This window comes from Chelonia mydas, chromosome 14 (genome assembly GCF_015237465.2).
Source record: "Chelonia mydas isolate rCheMyd1 chromosome 14, rCheMyd1.pri.v2, whole genome shotgun sequence".
Taxonomy (NCBI): domain Eukaryota; kingdom Metazoa; phylum Chordata; order Testudines; family Cheloniidae; genus Chelonia; species Chelonia mydas.
This window is the reverse complement of record NC_051254.2, coordinates 7,053,609-7,074,261: the sequence shown is the minus strand read 5'-3', so window position 1 is coordinate 7,074,261 and position 20,653 is coordinate 7,053,609. Positions and strand designations below refer to the sequence as shown.

The following is a 20,653-nucleotide window of genomic DNA, read 5'->3' as shown; positions in this document are numbered from 1 at the left end:
GGCATATCATGGCATAATGATATTTATTATCTATCCCTTTTCTGCTGATTCCTGACATTGTTAGCTTTTTTGATTGCCACTGCACATTGAGCAAATGTTTTCAGAGAACTATCCACAATGAATCCAAGGTTTCTTTCTTGAGTGGTAACAGTGAATTTAGATCCCATCATTTTGTATGTATAGTTGGGTTTATCTTTTCCAGTGTGCATTACCTTGCATTTATTCACATTGATTCATATGCCATTTTGTTGCCCAGTCACCCGGTTTTGTGAGATCCCTTTGTAACTCTTCACGGTCAGTTTTGGACTTTACTGTCTTGAGTAATTTTGTATCATCCGCAAACTTTGCCACCTCATTGTTTACCCCTATTTCCAGATGATTTATGAATATGTTGAACAGCACTGGTCCCTGGAGGCCCCATGGTTTACTCTCTCCAGTCTGAAAACTGACCACTTATTCCTACCCTTTGTTTACTGTCTTGTAAGCAGTTATTGATCCATGAGAGGACCTTTCCTCTTATCCGAACACTAAAGCTAAATGCTAATAACAAAGTGTTTGCCAAAATATGGTTGCAATTTGTCCTATTTTGACATAACTTTTTGGGGGGGGGGGGGCAGTGATCATTCAACTGTGTGATTGTAGAGAACCTGTCACACTTCTGTTACACCATCGAGATTAATCATCATGGCTTTGCTTTACATTATACAAACTGATTTATAAATTATGAACACTGTTTTGTGAACATCTGAATTATTGCATCCCTCCACTGAAAAGTAACCACCTCTAGGGCAAAATATGGCTACTGTTAACCACACATATGCTAAAGCAAAAACATTGTGCAACAGTTGTGTTTTCTCTTGGTGAAACTCCAAAGAAAAGTACATTTACATGAGCAAAATACTGGGCAAAAGGGATTTTGTCTGTTAAAGGCAATTGATTGTTTGGAAAAGGCTGAAGAAGTTCTTGAAGACAAACTCAGGCTAAATAATAAGATGACTTTTGGAATATCTGTCTAACAGTATTCAGTGGTATTCTTGATGTCACAAATGCTGCTATTGCTTACAAGCTTACAGCCTGCTTCTATTCTCCTTGACATTCATGGCAAAGCTCTATTGACTTCAATGAAAGCATCGTTAAAATGTCCAAAGAAGAATAGCTTAATAGATTAAGATGTATCTATAAGCTATTTTAAAGTGAATGAGAAAAAAACTTGTCCAGCTTCTGAAATGCTTTTAAACCTCCTCTCCAGGATGGTGACTCATATGGCCTGTCTCCCACAACACCCAGTTCTGAGTTAGTCCCTTATGTTTTGAACTACCAGTAGGGAGATGGGTTGCATCGGGAAGTCAGGACAGGAATGGAGAAGAATTAGTAGTAGCAAGGTGTGTTTGGGAGGTTGGGGAGTCTTTTATCTGCACTGAAAGGGGAAAGGACTTTTCCAGTGTTTGACTGGGGAGTTAGGGTCGTGGTCTCTGGTGAAGGAGGAATGTAGTTCCTGCTGGTGGTGAAAGACAGGAGGAGAGGGATTAGAGCACAATATAGGAAAATATTCTCTGCATTGGACAGTGAGGACACACAGTCCCTGTGTTGTTAGGATTAGCAATAACTGTGGACCAAAAAGCTTAATAGACAGCGTAGTTTCACATTTTTTCAGGTGAAAATAAATTCCTCTAGCAAGAGTGTCTTTGGGATTTTAGGGTCCTTCAGTGATCACTGAGTTCATTCCTGCAAGAACATTTCTGTCCTTATTGCTTGGATCGACAAGGACTGAACTGCTGCTGAAAACTCATAAGCTGTTAACCTGATGATAATTTTAGGAGGAGAATTTGGGTATTTTGATTACAATATACAATAAGATACAGGACTTCATCCCTCTATATGATATTATCTAGCACAATACTACTATGTTTTTCCCTCTTGATACTACTACTCTCTTATGCTACCACTCCCCCCAATATAGAAACAGTTTATCGACATTTTTTACTAAAGAGCATTTTGTATGTTTCATTTTTTTTAAAAAGTGTTACCATGTTTCCTAAATACTTGCTATAATTGAATTGGCGAGCTGAGAAGGAAGAGACATGTCTAAGCTGCTATGATAAAGATATTAACTGATTTTATTGAATTGGCCAACCATCTCATCACACATCAGAAGTTAGTATGTGAAGTTGGATAGATTGGTTTGTTCATGTTCTCTTAGGGGCCTGACGCGTCAATCAAAGGCATTATGTAAATGCCAACTATTATTACTATCTTCTGTATATGTAAACAAAATACCTATAGATTAGCATATCTCTATCCCCTCACTCCTTCTGAATCCTATTTTCTTCCACTTTACATCCCTCAAGGCCATCTTTCTTGGCCAACATACTTCTGTTCCTTCTGAGTCTTAACAGCCCTGCTTCCTGATAAGTTTGATAAATCAAAGTTGAGTGACATAGTGGACTTCCGTCAGAGTCTTTCTCTGAAGCACTTCTACACCTTACTGAATAAAGTAATGAGTTAAGGAACAGAAATTTGGCTAAGATCTTCTGTTCTGAAATTCAAAACACAATTAAGCATTTTTTTTGTTTGTTTGCACTGGAATTTCTCTATATGGTAGAGAGAGTTTCATTCTAGGCATGGGAAGGAAGGAAAAAGTGTTCCTGTGGTTTTCTGACTGTATCACTGACAAGCAGCATTTCCTGTAGGGTTTGGGTTTTTTTAATTTTATGTGATGCTTTACATGCGTTCCCTGCTTGTGTTTCTGTAATGGAGTTTTAGTCACTATTCATCTCTGGTTATACTTCATTGTTTTCTTGGAAGGATCAGATTGTGGTAGTACTCACTGGAACTGGTACTGCTAGGGAACAGTTGGTATTGGTCATGCCATTTTTATTGGCAGCGTTGGTGAAAATCCTAAACGATTTAGTCCCGAAGATTACTTTTATCTATGGGAGACTACACTCCTTTGCAAAGAGCCTGTCAGCTCTGCAATGAAACATATCTTATTACTGAAATGGGAAGTCAAATGTCTATTGGAGAAATCTGGTTCATTTACCTGGGCATTATATTGTGGGTATATCTTCTAAATATGCAACTGAAACTTTATCACCGATTTTAAAAAATCCATATCCCTGTTTTCTTTTCCTTCCCCTTTCGCTCTCCCCTTTTCATTTTATATTATCAGTAACTAACCCAGGGGTGGGCAAAATACGGCCTGCAGGCCGGATTCAGCCCGCCTAACATTTCTGTCTAGCCCGCCAGGCTCTTTGGCTGCCCCCTCACGATCTCTGGGCTGCTAAAAGTCCCGCAGTGCAGCGGGGCACTCAGGCAGGTGGCCCCAGGTGCAGGCTCAGGCCGGGAGGTGGTTACCACAGGCAGTTCCCGGCCAGTGGCGCAGCAGGGCTCAAGCAGGCTGCCTGCCTGCCATGGCCCCATGCCAACCCAGAAGTGGCTGCAGCTGGCTGCTGCTGGCATGTCTCTGTGCGACCCTGGTGGGTGGGGAGTCCGGTTCCGTTCACTGCCCCCACCCTCAGCACTGCCCTCACAGCTCTCATTGGCCGGAAACCAGCCAATGGGAGCTGCAGGTGTGGTGCTAGCCGGCACGGGCAGCTCACGGAGACCCCAAGCCCCCTCCCTCCAACCCCTGCTGCGCCGCTGGCCGGGAACCATCTGTGGTAAGCACCTCCTGGCCAGAGCCTGCACCTTGCACCCCCTCCCGCACCCCAACCCCAAGTTAGAACCCCCTCCTGCACCCAAACTCCCTCAAAGACCTTGCACCCCAATACCCAGCCCGGAGTCCCCTCCTACACCAAACTCCCGCCCAGAGCCCTCACCCTCTCCTGCACTGCAACACTCTGCACCAGCCCAGAGCTCCCTCCTGCACCCAAGCCCACTCCCAGACCCTGCATCCCCTCCGTTAATGTAGTAGAAATGTGCGGCCCGTGACGGCGTACTAAAATTCATGGAGTGGCCCCCCTTTGAAAATGATTGCCCATCCGTGAACTAACCTGACACAAAATTTCCTTGGAATTATGTTGAGTGGCTGAGGTTAATGGCTCAAGGCTGTCTCTTGGGCCATCAACTCCTTCCACCTGGTTTTCATTTGTTGTTGCTTTGATAGGTTATTTAGTACCATCATAACTGAAGAGTACAATCTCTCATAGATAGATAAGAAGCTTCAGGATACATAACTGTATTAAAGGGCTCGTCCTATTGACAAGTTTCTAATTTTACCAGTCACAAGTAAAAGTAGATAATTTCAATTAAAATATGTGGAAGTTTTATTAACTTAGCATAGAAAGTCTTTTAAACACCATCGATTAAAATGGAGATAATAAGTTAATTATGAAGCCATATTGAAAATATGGTATTCAAATCCGTTCTTTAAGTTTAATCATTTAACTATTATTAATTCAAAATTGTTTAAACCAAGTGATTTGGAGTTTGAGAAGTTGTGCATTTTCAGAACAGAAACAGAGTGTAGTTTAAACATGTGTGTTCAGATCCTCAGCCTTACTGCAGCCCCTTTGTGTCGCTCTCATGGTACAAAAAGGCCACAAACTTAGCTTAACCAGACAACGGAAGATTTCTCTGGCACATGGGAAAGTGCAAGTGTTATAAAACAGCAGTGATCACCCTTGCACCTATTGTTGCAGCCCCAGGGTAGCTGATGTGCCTGGACAGCTACTGTGGCATTATCCATTGAGACTATGGACAACTGGATGCACTTTAGAGCGGCTCTGAAGCTGCTCTAAGTTGCACAAAGGCCAAATGGCTTTCAGGTGGCTATAAGATCAAGGAGTCACAAAGATAGTATAAAGTCGCCTTTACCCTTAGCCCCTGAAGTACTGAATGGAGTTCAGCAGGATTCAAGGATTGGGCTCATTGGCCTGGTTCCAAAGGTCCTTATTTAGGTAGAATCCATGCAACAGGAATAAGATTTTTAGTCTTTTTAGCATGACTTAGTGAACCCAGAGTTATAAGTGATAACCGTAGTGATAAGACTTGCTTTATATAAACCAGTTTTGGTTTAAACACAAACTAAAGTGATTGCATTTGAAGTTTTATGGATATACTTTGTATTTACCGATAGCTGCAAACAAATGGCATTTTGTTTTCTTTTTTTAAAAGTTCTCTTGTGCCTGATACATTGCGTGTTTTTTGGTGGTAGTTGAGAACAATGTTACGATGTCTAACTATATCTCAGTACTTAATAAAGCTTTATTTACTAATAAAGCAAATTGAAGCCATTCAACTTGTCATTTTAAACTCCTATTTTCAACTGAAGTCATTTCTGGGGTATTTAGCACTAAATATCTAAAGGTTTGGTACATTGACCAGGACAGACTATTCCATATTCCTCTAGAAGAATGTTGTCCTGTCAGTGGATGTAGCCTGTGCAGTTATGTGCATTAGAACAGCATCATTAGTACATTGATTACTGACATTTTCTCTGTCAGATTACAGCCTGTGACTTTGGTCCTATGGTATGTATTATATTCCACTTCTTTTCTGCCCTCAAACTCAGGGTTGTTTTGACCTCAGACCTTCTTTTCTTTGGCCATGTTTGATATGCCTTTTACAAACAATCTACTGTGTGATGAGCAGCACTCTGTCTACCACATCTGTCACTGTGTATCAGAGCACCTTAACAATGCTGTAGAAACAAATGAAATATCTCCTCCTAGAGTCAGCTGACAATTAGTATATTGAATTATTTTAATGAATAAGTGAATTTTAATTTTCTTCAAAGTGATACAGCACTAAGCAGGAACAGACACAAAGAGGCAGAAACTATGCATGTAATGTTTCAGCTAGTTGGGTTATACACAAACAACTCTGTGGCATTCCTCACTTCTGGCCAGTAATACTGTTGCTCTTTTGATTCTAGGATGCTCTGAAACAGAGGCCATTAATTAAGATGAATTGACAACATGTTTAACATCTGACCAGGAGAAGGCAAGCAAAGTCTCTGTGAGATAGTCATAGACACAGTAGCAGCAGTTTCTAGAGTTGCAAATCATTATTTTCTCTCTTTCCACCCCTTGTGCTAAGACCTAGTGAGGTTACAGAATTTCAGATGTCAGTTCTGAACTGGAGTCTTTTATATTGTGGTATGATGTGCTAACCTACTCTATATAATAGCTGCTTGTGTTTTTTTATATTGCCTTCCCTTCTAGTAAGCGGATAAAGAAAGGGCTGAATATGTTCAAAGTTGATGTTTTTTGGAATACATTAAATGACATGAAACATAGAGCCTTTATCAGTAGGTTTGATTTAACTTCAAAAGTTATTGATAATTTTTCTAAGAAGATATTTTCTAATTATTACTTTGAACGTTTCTGGCATGTCATACATCTGACGAAATGGGTATTCACCCACTAAAGCTTATGCTCCAATATGTCTGTTAGTCTATAAGGTGCCACAGGACTCTTTGCCGATGTGACAAATACTCTGCTAAGCACTGAAGGCTCTCTGTACACTTTTTACAAGACCAAATCAGTCACGTCTCATAATCCTCGAACAAAAAAAAAGTTCCAATATTTATAGATAATGTAAAATATACTAATGGATATGTAGAGTACTCTTCAATTCCTTGATGATGAAATTGCAAACTAATAATGTATTTCATTGCTCTTTGATCAGGCCATTGAAATAATATAGTATTTTGAAAGAGATACATTACATACCTTGCATACAGGTACATCACAACAACTTTTAGGTTTTCTAGGTAAGATTTTTCAAAAGTGTTCCGCATTGACTTGACTCTTCTCCTATTGAAGTTAATGGTAAAACTTCCACTCTTTTAAGAAGATCATGCTATATATTTCCAGTTGTTTTACACATGTTTATTTCGTGTTCTCTCCTTCCTTGAGCAGAGTTTAAACAGAAGCATAATGGCCTTATTAGGGCTGTTGATTAATCACAGTTAACTCACGTGATTAACTCAAAAAAATTAATTGCAGTTAAAAAAATGAATTGTGATTAATTGCACTGTTAAACAATAGAATACCAATTGAAATTTATTAAATATTTTGAATGTTTTTCTACATTTTCAAATATATCGATTTCAATTACAACACAGAATACAAAGTGTACAGTGCTTGCTTTATATCATATTTTATTACAAATATTTTCACTGTAAAAATTATAAACAAATGAAACAGTATTTTTCAATTCACCTCATACAAATACTGTAGTCCAATCTCTTTATCATGAAAGTGTAACTTACAAATGTCATTTTTTTATTACATAACTGCACTCAAAAACAAAACAATGTAAAATTTTAGAGCCTACAAATCCACTCAATCCTACTTCTTGTTCAGCCACTTGCTAAGAGAAACAAGTTTGTTTACATTACGGGAAATAATGCTGCCCCCTTCTTAATTACAATGTCACCTGAAAGTGAGAACAGGCGTTCGCATGGCACTGTTGTAGCTGGTGTCACAAGATATTTATGTGCCAGATGCGCTAAAGATTCATATGTCCCTTCATTCGTCAACCACCATTCCAGGGGACATGCTTCCATGCTGATGACGCTCGTTAAAAAAAAGGCTTTAATTAAATTTGTGGCTAACCTCCTTGAGAGAGAATTGTATCTATCCTGCTCTGTTTTACCCACATTCTGCCATATATTTCATGTTATAGCAGTCTCTGATGATGACCCACCACATGTTTTTCCTTTTAAGAACACTTTCACTGCAAATTTGACAAAATGCAAAGAAGATACCAATGTGAAATTTCTAAAGGTAGTTACAGCACTCGACCCGAGGTTTAAGAATCTGAAGTGCCGTCCAAAATCTTAAAGGTATGAGTTGTGGACCATGCTTTCAGAAGTCTTAAAAGAGCAACACTCTGATGCCTAAACTACAGAACCCAAACCACCAAAAAAGATAATCAACTTTCTGCTGGTGGCATATGACTCACGTGATGAAAATGAACATGCATCAGTCCACACTGCTTTGGATCGTTATCAAGCAGAACCCGTCATCAGCATGGACGCATGTCCTGTGGAATGGTGGTTGAAACATCAATGGACATATGAATCTTTAGCTCATCTGGCATGTAAATATCTTGTGACGCTGGCTACAACAGTGCCATGTGAACGCCTGTTCTCGCTTTCAGGTGACATTGTAGACAAGAAGCAGACAGCATTATCTTCTTCAAATGCAAACAAACTTGTTTGTCTGGCTGAACAAGAAGTAGGACTAATTGGACTTGTAGGCTCTAAATTTTACATGGTTTTATTTTTAAATGCAGAGTTTTTTGTACATAATTCTACATTTGTAAGTTCAACTTTCATGATAAAGAGGTTGCACTACAATACTTATATTAGGTGAATTGAAAAATACTGTTTCTTTTGTTTTTTACAGTGCAAATATTTGTAATCAAAAATAAATCTAAAGTGAGCACTGTACACTTTGTATTCTGTATTGTACTTGAAATCAAAATATTTGAAAATGTAGAAAACATCCAAAAATATTTAAATAAATGATATATCTTAATTGTTGTAGTTCTGATAGGAGCTCTAACTACATCCTCTTTACAGTTTGAGCCTTGCAAATAATTCTGTAGGCACAGTTGATGGACATAGGCCTGACCATCTAGGCTAATAGTTTAGAAATTCAGTACTCAGAATATAGGATTTGATCTTAGAATCATAGACTCATAGAAGATTAGGGTTGGAAGAGACCTCAGGAGGTCATCTAGTCCAACCCCCTGCTCAAAGCAGGACCAACCACAACTAAATCTTACAGGCAAACCAAGAAAGAAAACCGTGTGGCTTCAGATTTTAGTTTTGTGGGGTAAGATTTTATAATTGCACTGTTGTTGTTTTTCTGCTGTTGCCAAAGTGAGCTGATTGTGCTGTGTGAATTTTTCCCCTTCATGGTCTTTTGAATGCAGAAAGTGCTGGAGATACCTTTCTCTGTCATTTTAGTTTTTCTTGTTTCTATTAACTTTGGCTAATCTCCTTATGCTTAATATTTGATAATAGTTGATCAAACCATAGTTAAATCTATCTTAAAGCTGTAAAATTTTGCATTCATTTCCTGCGATAGTTTTAAGATCCGTGTGTTTGCATGAGTCTCTCTCTCTCTCATAGCAAGTGGTTCTCTTGTAATCCAGTACTGCTAGTGACTTTGTTGATATGAGAGAGAAAGAGCCCCAGCTTGAGGATGTGGGTTGCTTTAAGGCAACTGGGGGAACACAGACAGTTCTTGTCAATCTAAGATTTTTGAGTCAGTTTGGAGAGATTAGATGTTTCTTTAAATCATCTTACTAGTAGTGACACTGCACCAAAAATCTCCTCTAATCTAATTAATTTCTCTGCCTCATCCGCGTCTCCAGTTTTTTGTGCTGCTAGACCCAAATCTGCTTTTGTCATCTCTTCGATCCAACGTTAATGCTCCTTCGCATATTAACTACCATTACTTTCCCTGTAGAACAAAAAGTTTGTTTTGTGCCACTAAGTTGGTTGATGCCTTTATTTCCGAATGATTGGATATAGGACTGCGTGGTACAGGGAACAATCACACATGACACTGGAACTCGCCAGGCCTCCATTTTGGCTCCCAGTATGTTTTATGAATATATTTTCATTGGAATCCACCAGGTTAGCCTTGGCTTCTAATCCTACACACTTTCTTGTTTTTTAGGAGCTGTTTGAAAGATGTAATGTTTTAAAGGTTTTTCTTTGTTTGTTTTTAAGGGGAAAAAAGTAATACATTGAGATAATCAATAAAATTCCAGGCAGGCCTTATAATAGAGCAGTGCATTTAAAAATAAATATTGCATATGTCTATCAAGAACTCAAAGACCAAAATCCTATAGAAATGAAAACCAACTATTTTGGTCAATGTAACATTTCTTAATTCAAATAAAAGCCAGTTACTCTGTTAAAATTTAGCTTTAGCTCAAAGCCATAATGATTTTCTGAAATAATTATAAATGGCATATGATAGATTGTACACTGTTTTAGTATGTATACAAATTTAATTTTAAAAAGTTAACCATGTACGGAGGAAAAGAACAGAAAAGGATGCAGATTGCATTATATTGATCATGTCTTTGAAATAATGCTGATGTAGTTAACATGTGTAGCTAGTAGGTCATATTTTTGCACACAGATAATGTACTTTCTACACACGCGTGCGCGTGCGCGATGTATTTTTTCTCTCCACACATGCACAGAAAATTTATAACTTTGACATATGGTATAATTCAATGAATAATCAAGAAAGTGTGTAAACAAAAAACGGTCTTGAATAACAACTTTCCAAGAAAGGTTAATACTTATATTAGCATAATGAATTTGGAGGCGTACACCAATGCACAATGCAGTATTTACGATGTAATTATCAACTTTGGATAGAAATGTACTTAGATTGTCTAGTACTTTTGTGAATGAAGCATTTCCTTTTTCTTCAGAGTTTGCTACATGCTAACATAGTGCTCAGATATTATGAAAGAATGTTAAACATAATTTATTTAGATGATTGTAGATACTACAGTATAAACATGTAACATACACACACCTTTTGGGAATTAAGTACTTGAAAAGTAATAGAGATCTAAAAGAAATAACTGGCATTCCAAGCCATTCAGAATTTGTTTGGACAGTTTATAATACAATCTTGTTATGAAGCTTCTCACCAAACTTTAGCTGTAGAATCTTGAATTCAAATAGATAATTTCAAGATGATTACAGTAAGTCTATTTGTACTTTTCACACTGAAAAATCATAGTAATATACATTCTTACATTCTGAGGGGCTGGGAAAGAGTGGGATTGTTGAAAAAACAACTGAAGAATGTGTAAGAAATTGTAAATCTAAAGTAGCAACTCCTACTGTAACTTATACCTTCAGCCACTCCCAAGTGTAAGTTAGAACAATTTAGACCCCTAAAGCCTACTTACAGACATGTAACCTGCACCCTTTGTATGTCACATCTGAATTTGACCCCAAACATTAGTTAAATAAGTTACGTATAAGGTTTCAGAGTAACAGCCGTGTTAGTCTGTATTCGCAAAAAGAAAAGGAGTACTTGTGGCACCTTAGAGACTAACCAATTTATTTGAGCATAAGCTTTCGTGAGCTACAGCTCACTTCATCGGATGCATCCGATGTGAGCTGTAGCTCACGAAAGCTTATGTTCAAATAAATTGCTTAGTCTCTAAGGTGCCACAAGTACTCCTTTTCTTTTTACGTATAAGGGGTGCATATTAAATGCCTCCCAGTAAATACTACAAGACTATTAGTACTGTGGCTTTGTAATTTCCATCTTCTGAATGCCAGAGCTGCGCAAAGCCTAAATCCTGGGCTGTAAGGACTGTGTTATAATCAGGGTAGTCTGTTATTGCATATGAGGACCTTTCTTCTGTAAAATTTTCAAATGCACCTAATAGGACTTAGGCTCCTAAGTCACTCTGCTACTTTTGAAAAAGTTATCCCTTGCCTGAGACATGGTTAGAAGAGTCTTGGCAGTTCATCAACCTCTGTCATCTGTTGTTGTGCATTCTTAAAGTCTAACCAAGATTTGGAGATGCATGGGAATGAATTGGCTGGGAATGAATCTGGCCATGATGGAAGTGTTGCTGCTAGTTTGGGGAATTCACAGAGAAAAGAAAGACTGCGCCTGCACCTTTATCAATGTAGTTCTGAGCCTTGGGGTTTTGTTAAATTCTTCATGGCTTCTTGGTATGTAGATAATGATGGTCCTGTGTAGTGTCTTCTTCTATTAGCAGTTGGTCAGGGGACAGTCATTTTTCCTCTCAAATGCAGACCCGTGTCTTTGCCATCTCCGGGCTGGATTACAATAATGCACTCTCTTGTATGTGGCCCTTGAGGAACCTTTAGGTGCTTCATCTTGTTCAGAACACAATGGCTTGTCTTCAAATTGAGGAAAGTCAATATGCTTAGCTACATTGTCTGCACTGTCTACCTGTTCATTTCAGTTTTAGGCCTTGATGACCATGCTGTAAGTCTTAGAAGGGCTAGAGCCCTGTTGTTTAAGTGTCTGTGTTCTTTCATGACAATTGGGGTCTGTTGGGTTGTCTTGCCTCTCAGTGCCTGGAAATCAGTGGCAGAGTTCTTACAGTTAATGCTCCTTTTTCAAACTTACTTTTCATCAGAACTCAAATTTACCAAGCTTCATATCATACACGAAAGCTGCTTTGGTCAGTCATGATTTTGACTGAGCGTTATTTTGTTTTTGATATCTACCTTTTTTTGTTGTTCTTCTTCTCTTGGATTAGATGTCTTTAACGAGGGTGGTTTTATGAATGGTAGGACTGTTATATTTAGTTTTGAGCTCAGTATTTTTCTATTAATTGTGCTGCCCTTGCTAACCTTTGTCATGAGCACTTTATCAGATCATAACTAAATCTAGAATACTATCCAGGTCCATCTTCCTCCAGTTTCCTTGCCAAAGACTGTCAGTTTCAAATTGGTACAAGTTATTGTCATTTTTAGATGCTCTGCCCTAGCCAGGAATATGGTTTACACTCAGTAGCTGTCAGCTATAAGTGATTTTCATTTATGGTGGGTGAAGTACTGGTTGACCCAAATCCTGTTAATACAGAAAAATCTTTTTTTAACATACACTAAAAAAAATTGCCTTGGGCATCACATGTTTGTATCCTCTAGCTGCCTGACAGGTTCACAAACAGTGTTAGCTAGCCCTGGAGCTGCATCCTGTGTGTGCAGACTTTACTGAAGAAGTGTCTTAAGGAGGGATTTTAATAAGGAGAGGGCAGGAGCTTGGCACACTGAGATTGAGAGGAAATAGTATAGGAGAAGATGCAAAGCCAGGACTGGAAGAATGAACAAAATGAATGGTAAAGCTGATTCTCTGGTGGAGTGAAAGGGAGGGCGAGTGGGTACTAAGTTTGGAACTCTACCTTGGCCCTCAAGCAGGCTTTTCTTGCTGGCTCCTGTGGCATTGTTGCCTCCATCCAAACTTTGGCCAGAAGGAAGCTTTTCCCATTTGTGTGTGAAGGCAAAGGCAGGGTAAAAGAGAGAAAGAGAATGCTAAAGTGCAGATCAATTCTGATGGGAGGGGAGAAAGGGAATTCTACTAGCTTGTTCCCTATCCTAGCTGACAGTCTGATCAGAGAAGTCATACGAGAAGTGTTTTTCCATTATTTTTTTTTAATTTAAGATTATCCATGATATGGAGGCCCAAATCCACAAGCTGAGAGAAGAGCTTATTCAGGTAAATGCTCAGCGGAAGCAACAGTTGGTAGAGCTTAGTCTTCTGCGGGAAGAAGAAAAGCAGCGGGCTGCTCGGGATCACGAGACTGCAGTGAATAAGCTTAAAGCAGAGTCGGAAAAGATGACCTTAGAGCTGAAAAGGACACATGCTGCAGAGACAGAGATGACATTGGAAAAGGTAAGAGATTCACATGATATTACTACACAAACCTGGTTAGGTCATAGCAAGCGAGGGACAATGTGTCTGAAGTGACACACACTATAACCAATTATACAAATCAATAACAGTTGTGACGTCACTTAAATAAAGGAAACTGCTACCTATCAGAATTTGTCAAGTCCTATGGCATTCAGGGCTGGAGGGGCTCAGTTTTGAGGTCCTTGAATGAAAGGCTTCTATGATAACAAAATGCTGATTTCATGATGATAATTACTATTATTTTGACTAGACTTCTTCTCCAGCAGAGCGCCACACTCTAACAGAAGTAGCAGTAGGATCAGAACACCAATCTAGTGTACAGTAGTTTAAGGAGAGGGAAATGGTAGACCAGAATAACAGCATGACTTGAAATGCAGCTTCAATCCAGGATGGGATTTATCACTTCTCCTTGATTAGGACGGGGTTGACAAGGGAGATCCTACTTTATTAATCCATGTACTTTGCTCTGTCAAAATACAGTTTAAGGGGAGATCAGTTTTGTGGGGTGGGGAGGAGGGAAGGTTGGGTAGAGGTGCATGAAATGTTTAAGTATGTGGATTAATGTTTTAAAACACACTGGTGCTTTCTCCCACCTTATGCTCAACCAGTTCATTCACAATATGACTCAGTGTATGGATGTTTTTGGCTGAATGTTGACTCCTTTTTATAGGGTTCACTTTCATTCAGCATTGGGTAGGTGTTTTTGATACAAATCAGCAAGATTTGGAATACTTAAGGAAAGGAACACAAAGAAATGCAATATGATAGAAGTGTGAAAACCTCACGGCTATGTGATTTAGAAATAAAAATGGTTAATTATATGTTATGATACTAATATTTTAGAAAACTGTATTCAACAATCTCTGGACATTTTAAATAATGTAATGCTTAAAAAGATGGTATTATGAATTTCCTCAATATCATTTTACAAATTCTTTTTAAAATTGCTATGTACGTTTCTCCATTTCCTGTCCTTTGGATGTATTTATGTGATCGCTTACCAGTGTTGTCAGTTAACATCATCACCATTTCCCTTAGGATGTTGGTTCGTTGGCACTAAGGAACTTACATATACATATTTCAGCTTTTCTTGTATCCATTTACTCATCTGAGATTGGATCCAACCTCTATGTCCTGGGTGAAATCTAGACTGTTCATGGGAGTGGTCCAGTTTGTTTGGTGCTGCACAGACTGTATCACACATCTTGTAGGTATTCAGTTCACAGTACTGGTGACTGTACTGCCAAATTAAAGCAAAATCTTTCATATCTTTTGCCAGTATGTAGTCATAAGAACCAAGTCAGAAAATATATATTGCTAGATATTTAAGTATACATAGCAGTAACATTGAAGTCTGAGATTTTCAAAGGAGAGAAGCTAGGTGACCAAGTTTCAATGGGATATGGGTGACTAGCTTCTTTAAGCTCCTTTGCACATCCCAGCCTAAATATAGAGCCTGATCCTGCAAACAGTTATGCATTTGAGTAACTTCATTCAGGTCCATTGCAGTCAATCTGACTATTCATATGATTAAAGTTATTCATGTGCATGTTTGTAGGATTAAGTGTTTAATGCAGATGGAGTAGTAACTAATGAGCCTGGCCTTTTAAATAACTAGGCTCTGTTCCTTTAAACACTTGTGTACGTGCTTAACTTTTCTACTGTGAGTAATCTCACTAAATTGTCACTTATTTGTGGTAGTATTGTTAAGCTTGTTGATAAGGGTTTGCAAGATCAGAGTCTTATTCTGTAATGAGGTTTGTTTTTTTCTTGTTTTAAAAATATCACCATTATTGGATTCTTATTTAGTAGGAATAAATTCTTACCTAGGCTGCTGCAGCTTTTAATGGCGTAATCAGCATACAGTTATCTAGAAAAGATCAGAAGCCTTTAAATTTTATTTTATAATATTTTCAGTTCCTTAGAAAAGAAAAGAATTGTCATCAAAGGACATGTTTAAACATTGTGCTAAACTAAAATGAAAACTACTTGAAGTTTAAAATAGGCCATGTGTGTATGTAAGCATACAGTTGTTTTAAATATTTTAACATATATTAGTGTGATAAATTCCACATTTTGTTACAAAATGATATGCAGCAACAAAAAATAAGACTATGCATATACTGTTCAAACAGTCTTTTTGTTATATTGACATTTCATTTACCTGCATCAGGTTCTTGGTCTGTAATTTTAAACAGCATTCTGAGGATTATGTTGGAAATCTGCCAGCCTGAAGCCATTAAATGGCTATGATCAACAATTCAGAATCTTTTTTGAATTTAAGGAAAGCTCCACTTGGCATAATTATTTAAAGCCAAGGTCACAGAAAGTATTTAAACCTTTGAAATTCATAATTAAAGGATTAATATTAACTCATGAAGACGTTGTCATTTTTGCTTAAAAATGGAATTTGAATCTCAATTATTTTCTTTCTTTGATCTTTTTTTACATTAATAGTATAGCAAAAGAAAAAAAGTTAACTTCTTTACATCCCCAAATTAAAGTTACAAATAATCCTTAAACACTTCAGAGGAAAATATATTTAATAGTCTTGAATCACCATTACTGTCAAAAATATTCTTTTTAAACTTTCAGTTGAATTTTTTTCATTTTCCAAATAAAATTACATGAAGACATTTCTAATTTTAATTTATATTAGATGGCATTAAATTTTAAGGGAATATTTTTATCATTTAGCCTATTTCTTCATTTCTAATTTATGATCGGGAGATAATGTGCTCGGGGCGGGGGGAAACAAAGACCAAAATTATTTTTTGAGGAAAAGAAGTTTTGCATATTCCTGTGCAAGCAACCATGAACTACCTCTACTCATTCCTACCCTATTTCACCTCTTTGCACATCTCCCAAGCTCAGGGCTCTGCAAAGAGGCCACCAGGTCCCAAAGGAGTTTGGAGGAGATCTCCATTTTCAGCTGAAAAGTGAAAATGATAGTGTTTACTGAACTGAAATGAAATTTTGACACAATTGAAGTCAAGTGGGGGTTTGGGATTGGAGATGTTTTTATAAAAGAAAAGAAAAACACCTTTAATAATAGCCCACATGCTGCTTATTTTAAAAAGTAACTTTTCTTCTGAGGTTTTGAATTTTTTAGCAAATCTTGTTACCTTTAAGTTGTTATGGAAGAAAATGAAAGTTTGTTTGTTTTTGTTCATGTTTTGTCTTCTAAGGTTTATGTTCTTCCATTTACTTGATTATATATGGTGCCAGGAACTGCTAGGTGAACCTCAGAAGGTTTTGTGGGTCTGGTTTTGGTTTGGAAAAGATCATATGAACATCCAAACTGTCAGAGGCTCATTCCTTTCCTAGGTGAAGGTATTCATTCCCATGTGGCCTTATATTCTGTGCAATATTGATTTCTGTGTGTGTTGGTTTCAGGGGTTTATGGATTGGCACTTACCTGATCAGGATCACAATAGGAAAAGTTTTCTAAAATTTCAGTGAAGAAGACCTTAAAGAAGAAAGAGAATTTATCGAGGCATTTCATTCACATACTTTTGCTTTCTCGGTAACAATGATGCAGAATGGGGAAAAAAGGGTCTAAGAGAATAAGCTTTATTGATAGCACCCTGCTCATGAGAATGAACAGATGTGATCCCTTGTAATGAAACATGTGGGATTAATTTGATGTTGCTTGCTACCAGGAAGATTTTCATGTAAAAGAGATGTTACGTTCTTTATTTTTCAGGCTTCTCTTGCGGATGGATGATTAATCGATACTTAAGGTCCATTGAACTTTGTATTGCAAATTGCCAGGCTGGGAATTAATGAGATGTTACTGTTCAAACCAGACATGGATGGTAAACTTAAACAAGCAGCGGATTTTGCCAGTTTCCAATTTTGCCAGTTTCTCTGTATTGATTAAATGGGGGGTGATGATGGCACTTTATTAGCATAGAGAAGGTCTAAATACAGATTATATTAGTTTGTACATGGCAGGCCCTTATATGTAATTCTGATTATGTGGTTTTTTTAAGTGATGCCCTCTATAATTAAGTAAACATGTTTTAGTTTGTTCGGGCTGTATAGATTTTGGTATTTCTATTACTCAGAGTCACATACAGTCTCATCTTACCTTCCAAGATAAAGAAATTAATATTTTAATTTCAGTGTATTTTAGAAGTATTTAATTCATGATTAGAGTATTTTAGCCACTGATGACTATAAGGTTGCTCAGGAATAGTACTTAAGTGAAATTTTAAACGTGGGAAGCTTACAGTAACTATCTGTTTATAATTATTTCATCTTAAAATTAGATTAATCAATAGGAAGGATAAAATATTGTGCTTCCTGGAAAAAGTCCTTATCGGCAGCCAGATGAAACTGTGTAACCCACATTGTAAAGAAAAGAAACAAGTCACCTGTTGTGGAACAAAAAGGAAAAAAAAGTCCATAATTTTCCACTGACCTTACTCTGTAGCTGGCATTATTTTCATGTAACCCCGCTGTGAGGTGTTTTTCCGAAACCTGAGCTACTAGAGATGTAAATGTTTTGGAACTGGCTTACCATCTCTATCCCAGAGAAATCACAGCTCTGTTTGACATTTCCATGCCTGTTCTCTTTGGGGGAAATTCTGCTCTATGCACTATTAAAAGCACTGAATAGGGTGCTTTGCATTGCCTGGGGTTTCCTGTCAGTGTGTCTGCTGCAGCACCCTCCATCTCTGCTTCTTCCTCTGTAACTGGCTCGTTCTACTGATCATTGTGAAGGAGTCGAGAATAGCATAGCTGAAGTCAACGTATCTTAGATAGACTTAGAATCACTTACTTTGCGTCCTTGCAGCGCAGGATCGACGGCCGCCGCTCCCCCGTCGACTCCGCTTCTGCCTCTCACCCTGGTGGAGTTCCAGAGTCGATGGCAGAGCGATCAGGGATCGATTTATCGCATCTACACTAGACGATCCCCGATAGAGTAGTCACTACCCACCGATCCGGCAGGTAGTGTAGACGTGGCCTAAATCTGTAAAACCCCAGCACAGTAAGAGGAGGAGGAGTAGCAACTTGTATCCCCTCTGCTTGCGCACACCTGTGGAGTAGCTGGTCAGAATCAGGCCCTTTCTGAGGCTCTTTTGTTATATTTATTCTTGCCTGAAGATGCTCTAAAATATTTTAATTATGTAATTTACTTTTATTCTATTAAATTGAAAAGAGATTTTTAATACCTTTTTGTGCTCTTGCTAATTTGGGATCTGATCCTGTGACCCCTTACTCATACAAGTAGTAATATTGAAGACAATGGTGTAAAAATAGATTTTCAGGCTTGAGCACTTAGTTATATGGGCCTTTTCCCCACAAAATTCTGAAAGTCCTCTTCGCTGCAGGGGTTAAACTGCGGTTGATCATTGCAGAGCTGCACAAGTTAAGGAGAGGACACATGAACTTCTGCTCAGCTAGTCTCGTCCCCTTCCCGCTGGGTGAGTAGGAGCAGTCGTGAGTTCAGTCCCTTACTATCCTGAGAGCATGAGTATAACCATGCAAAAAGGACCAGGCGTAGGCTCACACTGTTCCTTCCTAAAGGGGGACTGAAGCAGGTGAGCTTCCTAGTAGCTTCTGTTGGGGCACCTCTAACACAGGTCTTTGCATAATAGGCGCAATCTAACCATATACATAATGGATTACTGAAATTCAGCCACCTCTGAGGTGAAAGGTGGCAGCCATTTATCAATGCACAACACCACCATAATAGTTCAGGACAGAAAGTGTTACTGCAGTTAGAATCTGAATAGCCATGTTACACATAAATCAGGCAAGGAGTCCAAGACATTAGCATGGAGAGCTGAAATGGTCACTTGCTTGTCATGTCCTTGTGGCTTCATTTATTTTCATGACATCCATTGTTACACTCAAACATAACACAACCTGAAAGATTACCCAAATTTCTGTAATCAAAAGTAATGAAAGATTGTTTCTGGGAAGTGGACCATTTCAATTGTACTGATTTGATTAAAAAATTAGACAGCTCCGCCACCCAGCAGACACAGTTTTAAGGTACAGATTTTATTTGCTTCCTCTTGAACATATTTTATGTGTCAGTTCATTATATTATTATAGTATATGATGACTGTTTTGCATTGTAAATTACACCCACATATGAAAAATATTCGACATGGGGTGTTTAAAAATAAATACATTAGAGATGCTTACTACTGTTGTGTGGGCTGCACTAATGACTAATTTCAACAATAGGGTGACAGATGTTATAGGTTGTATCAACAACACTTATGGCATAAACACTAGTCAGCCAGGTGTAACATACTATAGAAAGCTTGTGTATATTTTCAAGTTTGCCAGAAATTATTAAAAGAAAGAGGCAAGCTGCATTTCTAAGTGCATGCAGATGTGAATTTTGGCTAACATAGCTGTTTGTAACGTTCATCTGTGGTATTTTCTTGGCAAAGAAAATGAGCATTCAGCAAGCATGACCCTAACAGACCAGTAGACATGCTAACAATACTCTAAGGAAACAACCTTGGAACACTGAACCTAACTCATAAAACAGTTATATCTTTGATACACATAAAAATATATATAGTGTGGAGTTGAAGGGTTTTTTCCCCCTGCATTTGAATAATTTCCATCGTGAGATTTTTGTTGACTGTGTTCCTAGAGTCTAATAGACATTTTGGTTCCTTTTATCAAGTATGTATTCAGGTTTAAGGACTGTCTGTCTATTTCTTTCTCACTGCTATTTTCATTCCAGAATGGAAGTATGTGTCTGTGTGTACACACCCTGTTTAACACATATGATAGTTGAAATGATAAGATGAAGTTAGAGCCACGAAGAGAGAGGATAGTCCAGTAGTTAAAGTGCTAGCCTGGGACTCTGGAAAAAGTGAAAATCAATGCAACGTAGGCTCCTAATAGCCTAATTCACTTTTGAAAATGGGGGATAGGGGTCTAAGTCACTTAGACCTGGCAATGCTGAGCAGAGCAATGCCTAAATACCTTTTAAAATGTGGGCTTCTGTGTCTGAGTTCTTCAGCTGTAAAAAGGGATAAGAGCACATCCCTACCTTGCTGGGTAAATAAATTAAAGATAGTGAGCCATTCAGATACTACACTGCTGGGGGCAATTGTGAGTAGTTAAGTAAATAGATTTCACTGATGACAGATGGTTGGTTATATGTATCTTGAGGATCTGGTGAAATATGTATCCTTATTCACAGTTACTTTTTGTTTACTTGATGGATATCATGAGGCAGGAACATGTATCTTCATTAAAATCAGACGTAATTTATC

At 38.0% G+C, this 20,653-nt stretch overlaps 1 protein-coding gene across 9 annotated transcripts in view; it reads left to right on the top strand.

Annotated features, from left to right (window-relative positions):
* CEP112 (centrosomal protein 112) overlaps positions 1-20,653 on the top strand; it is a 360,739-nt gene that overhangs the window by 201,075 nt on the left and 139,011 nt on the right. For 8 of the 9 annotated variants that reach the window (XR_005227706.2, XM_007055085.4, XM_037914553.2 and 5 more), the window contains one exon: positions 13,146-13,376. The exons of the other annotated variant lie outside the window; for it this stretch is intronic. Coding sequence is in view for 7 of the 8 variants with exons in the window: in XM_007055085.4 (XP_007055147.2) it covers positions 13,146-13,376 (231 nt within the window). In the remaining variant the exon portion in view is untranslated. The remainder of the gene's footprint in view (positions 1-13,145; positions 13,377-20,653) is intronic. 9 annotated transcript variants of the gene reach the window in all.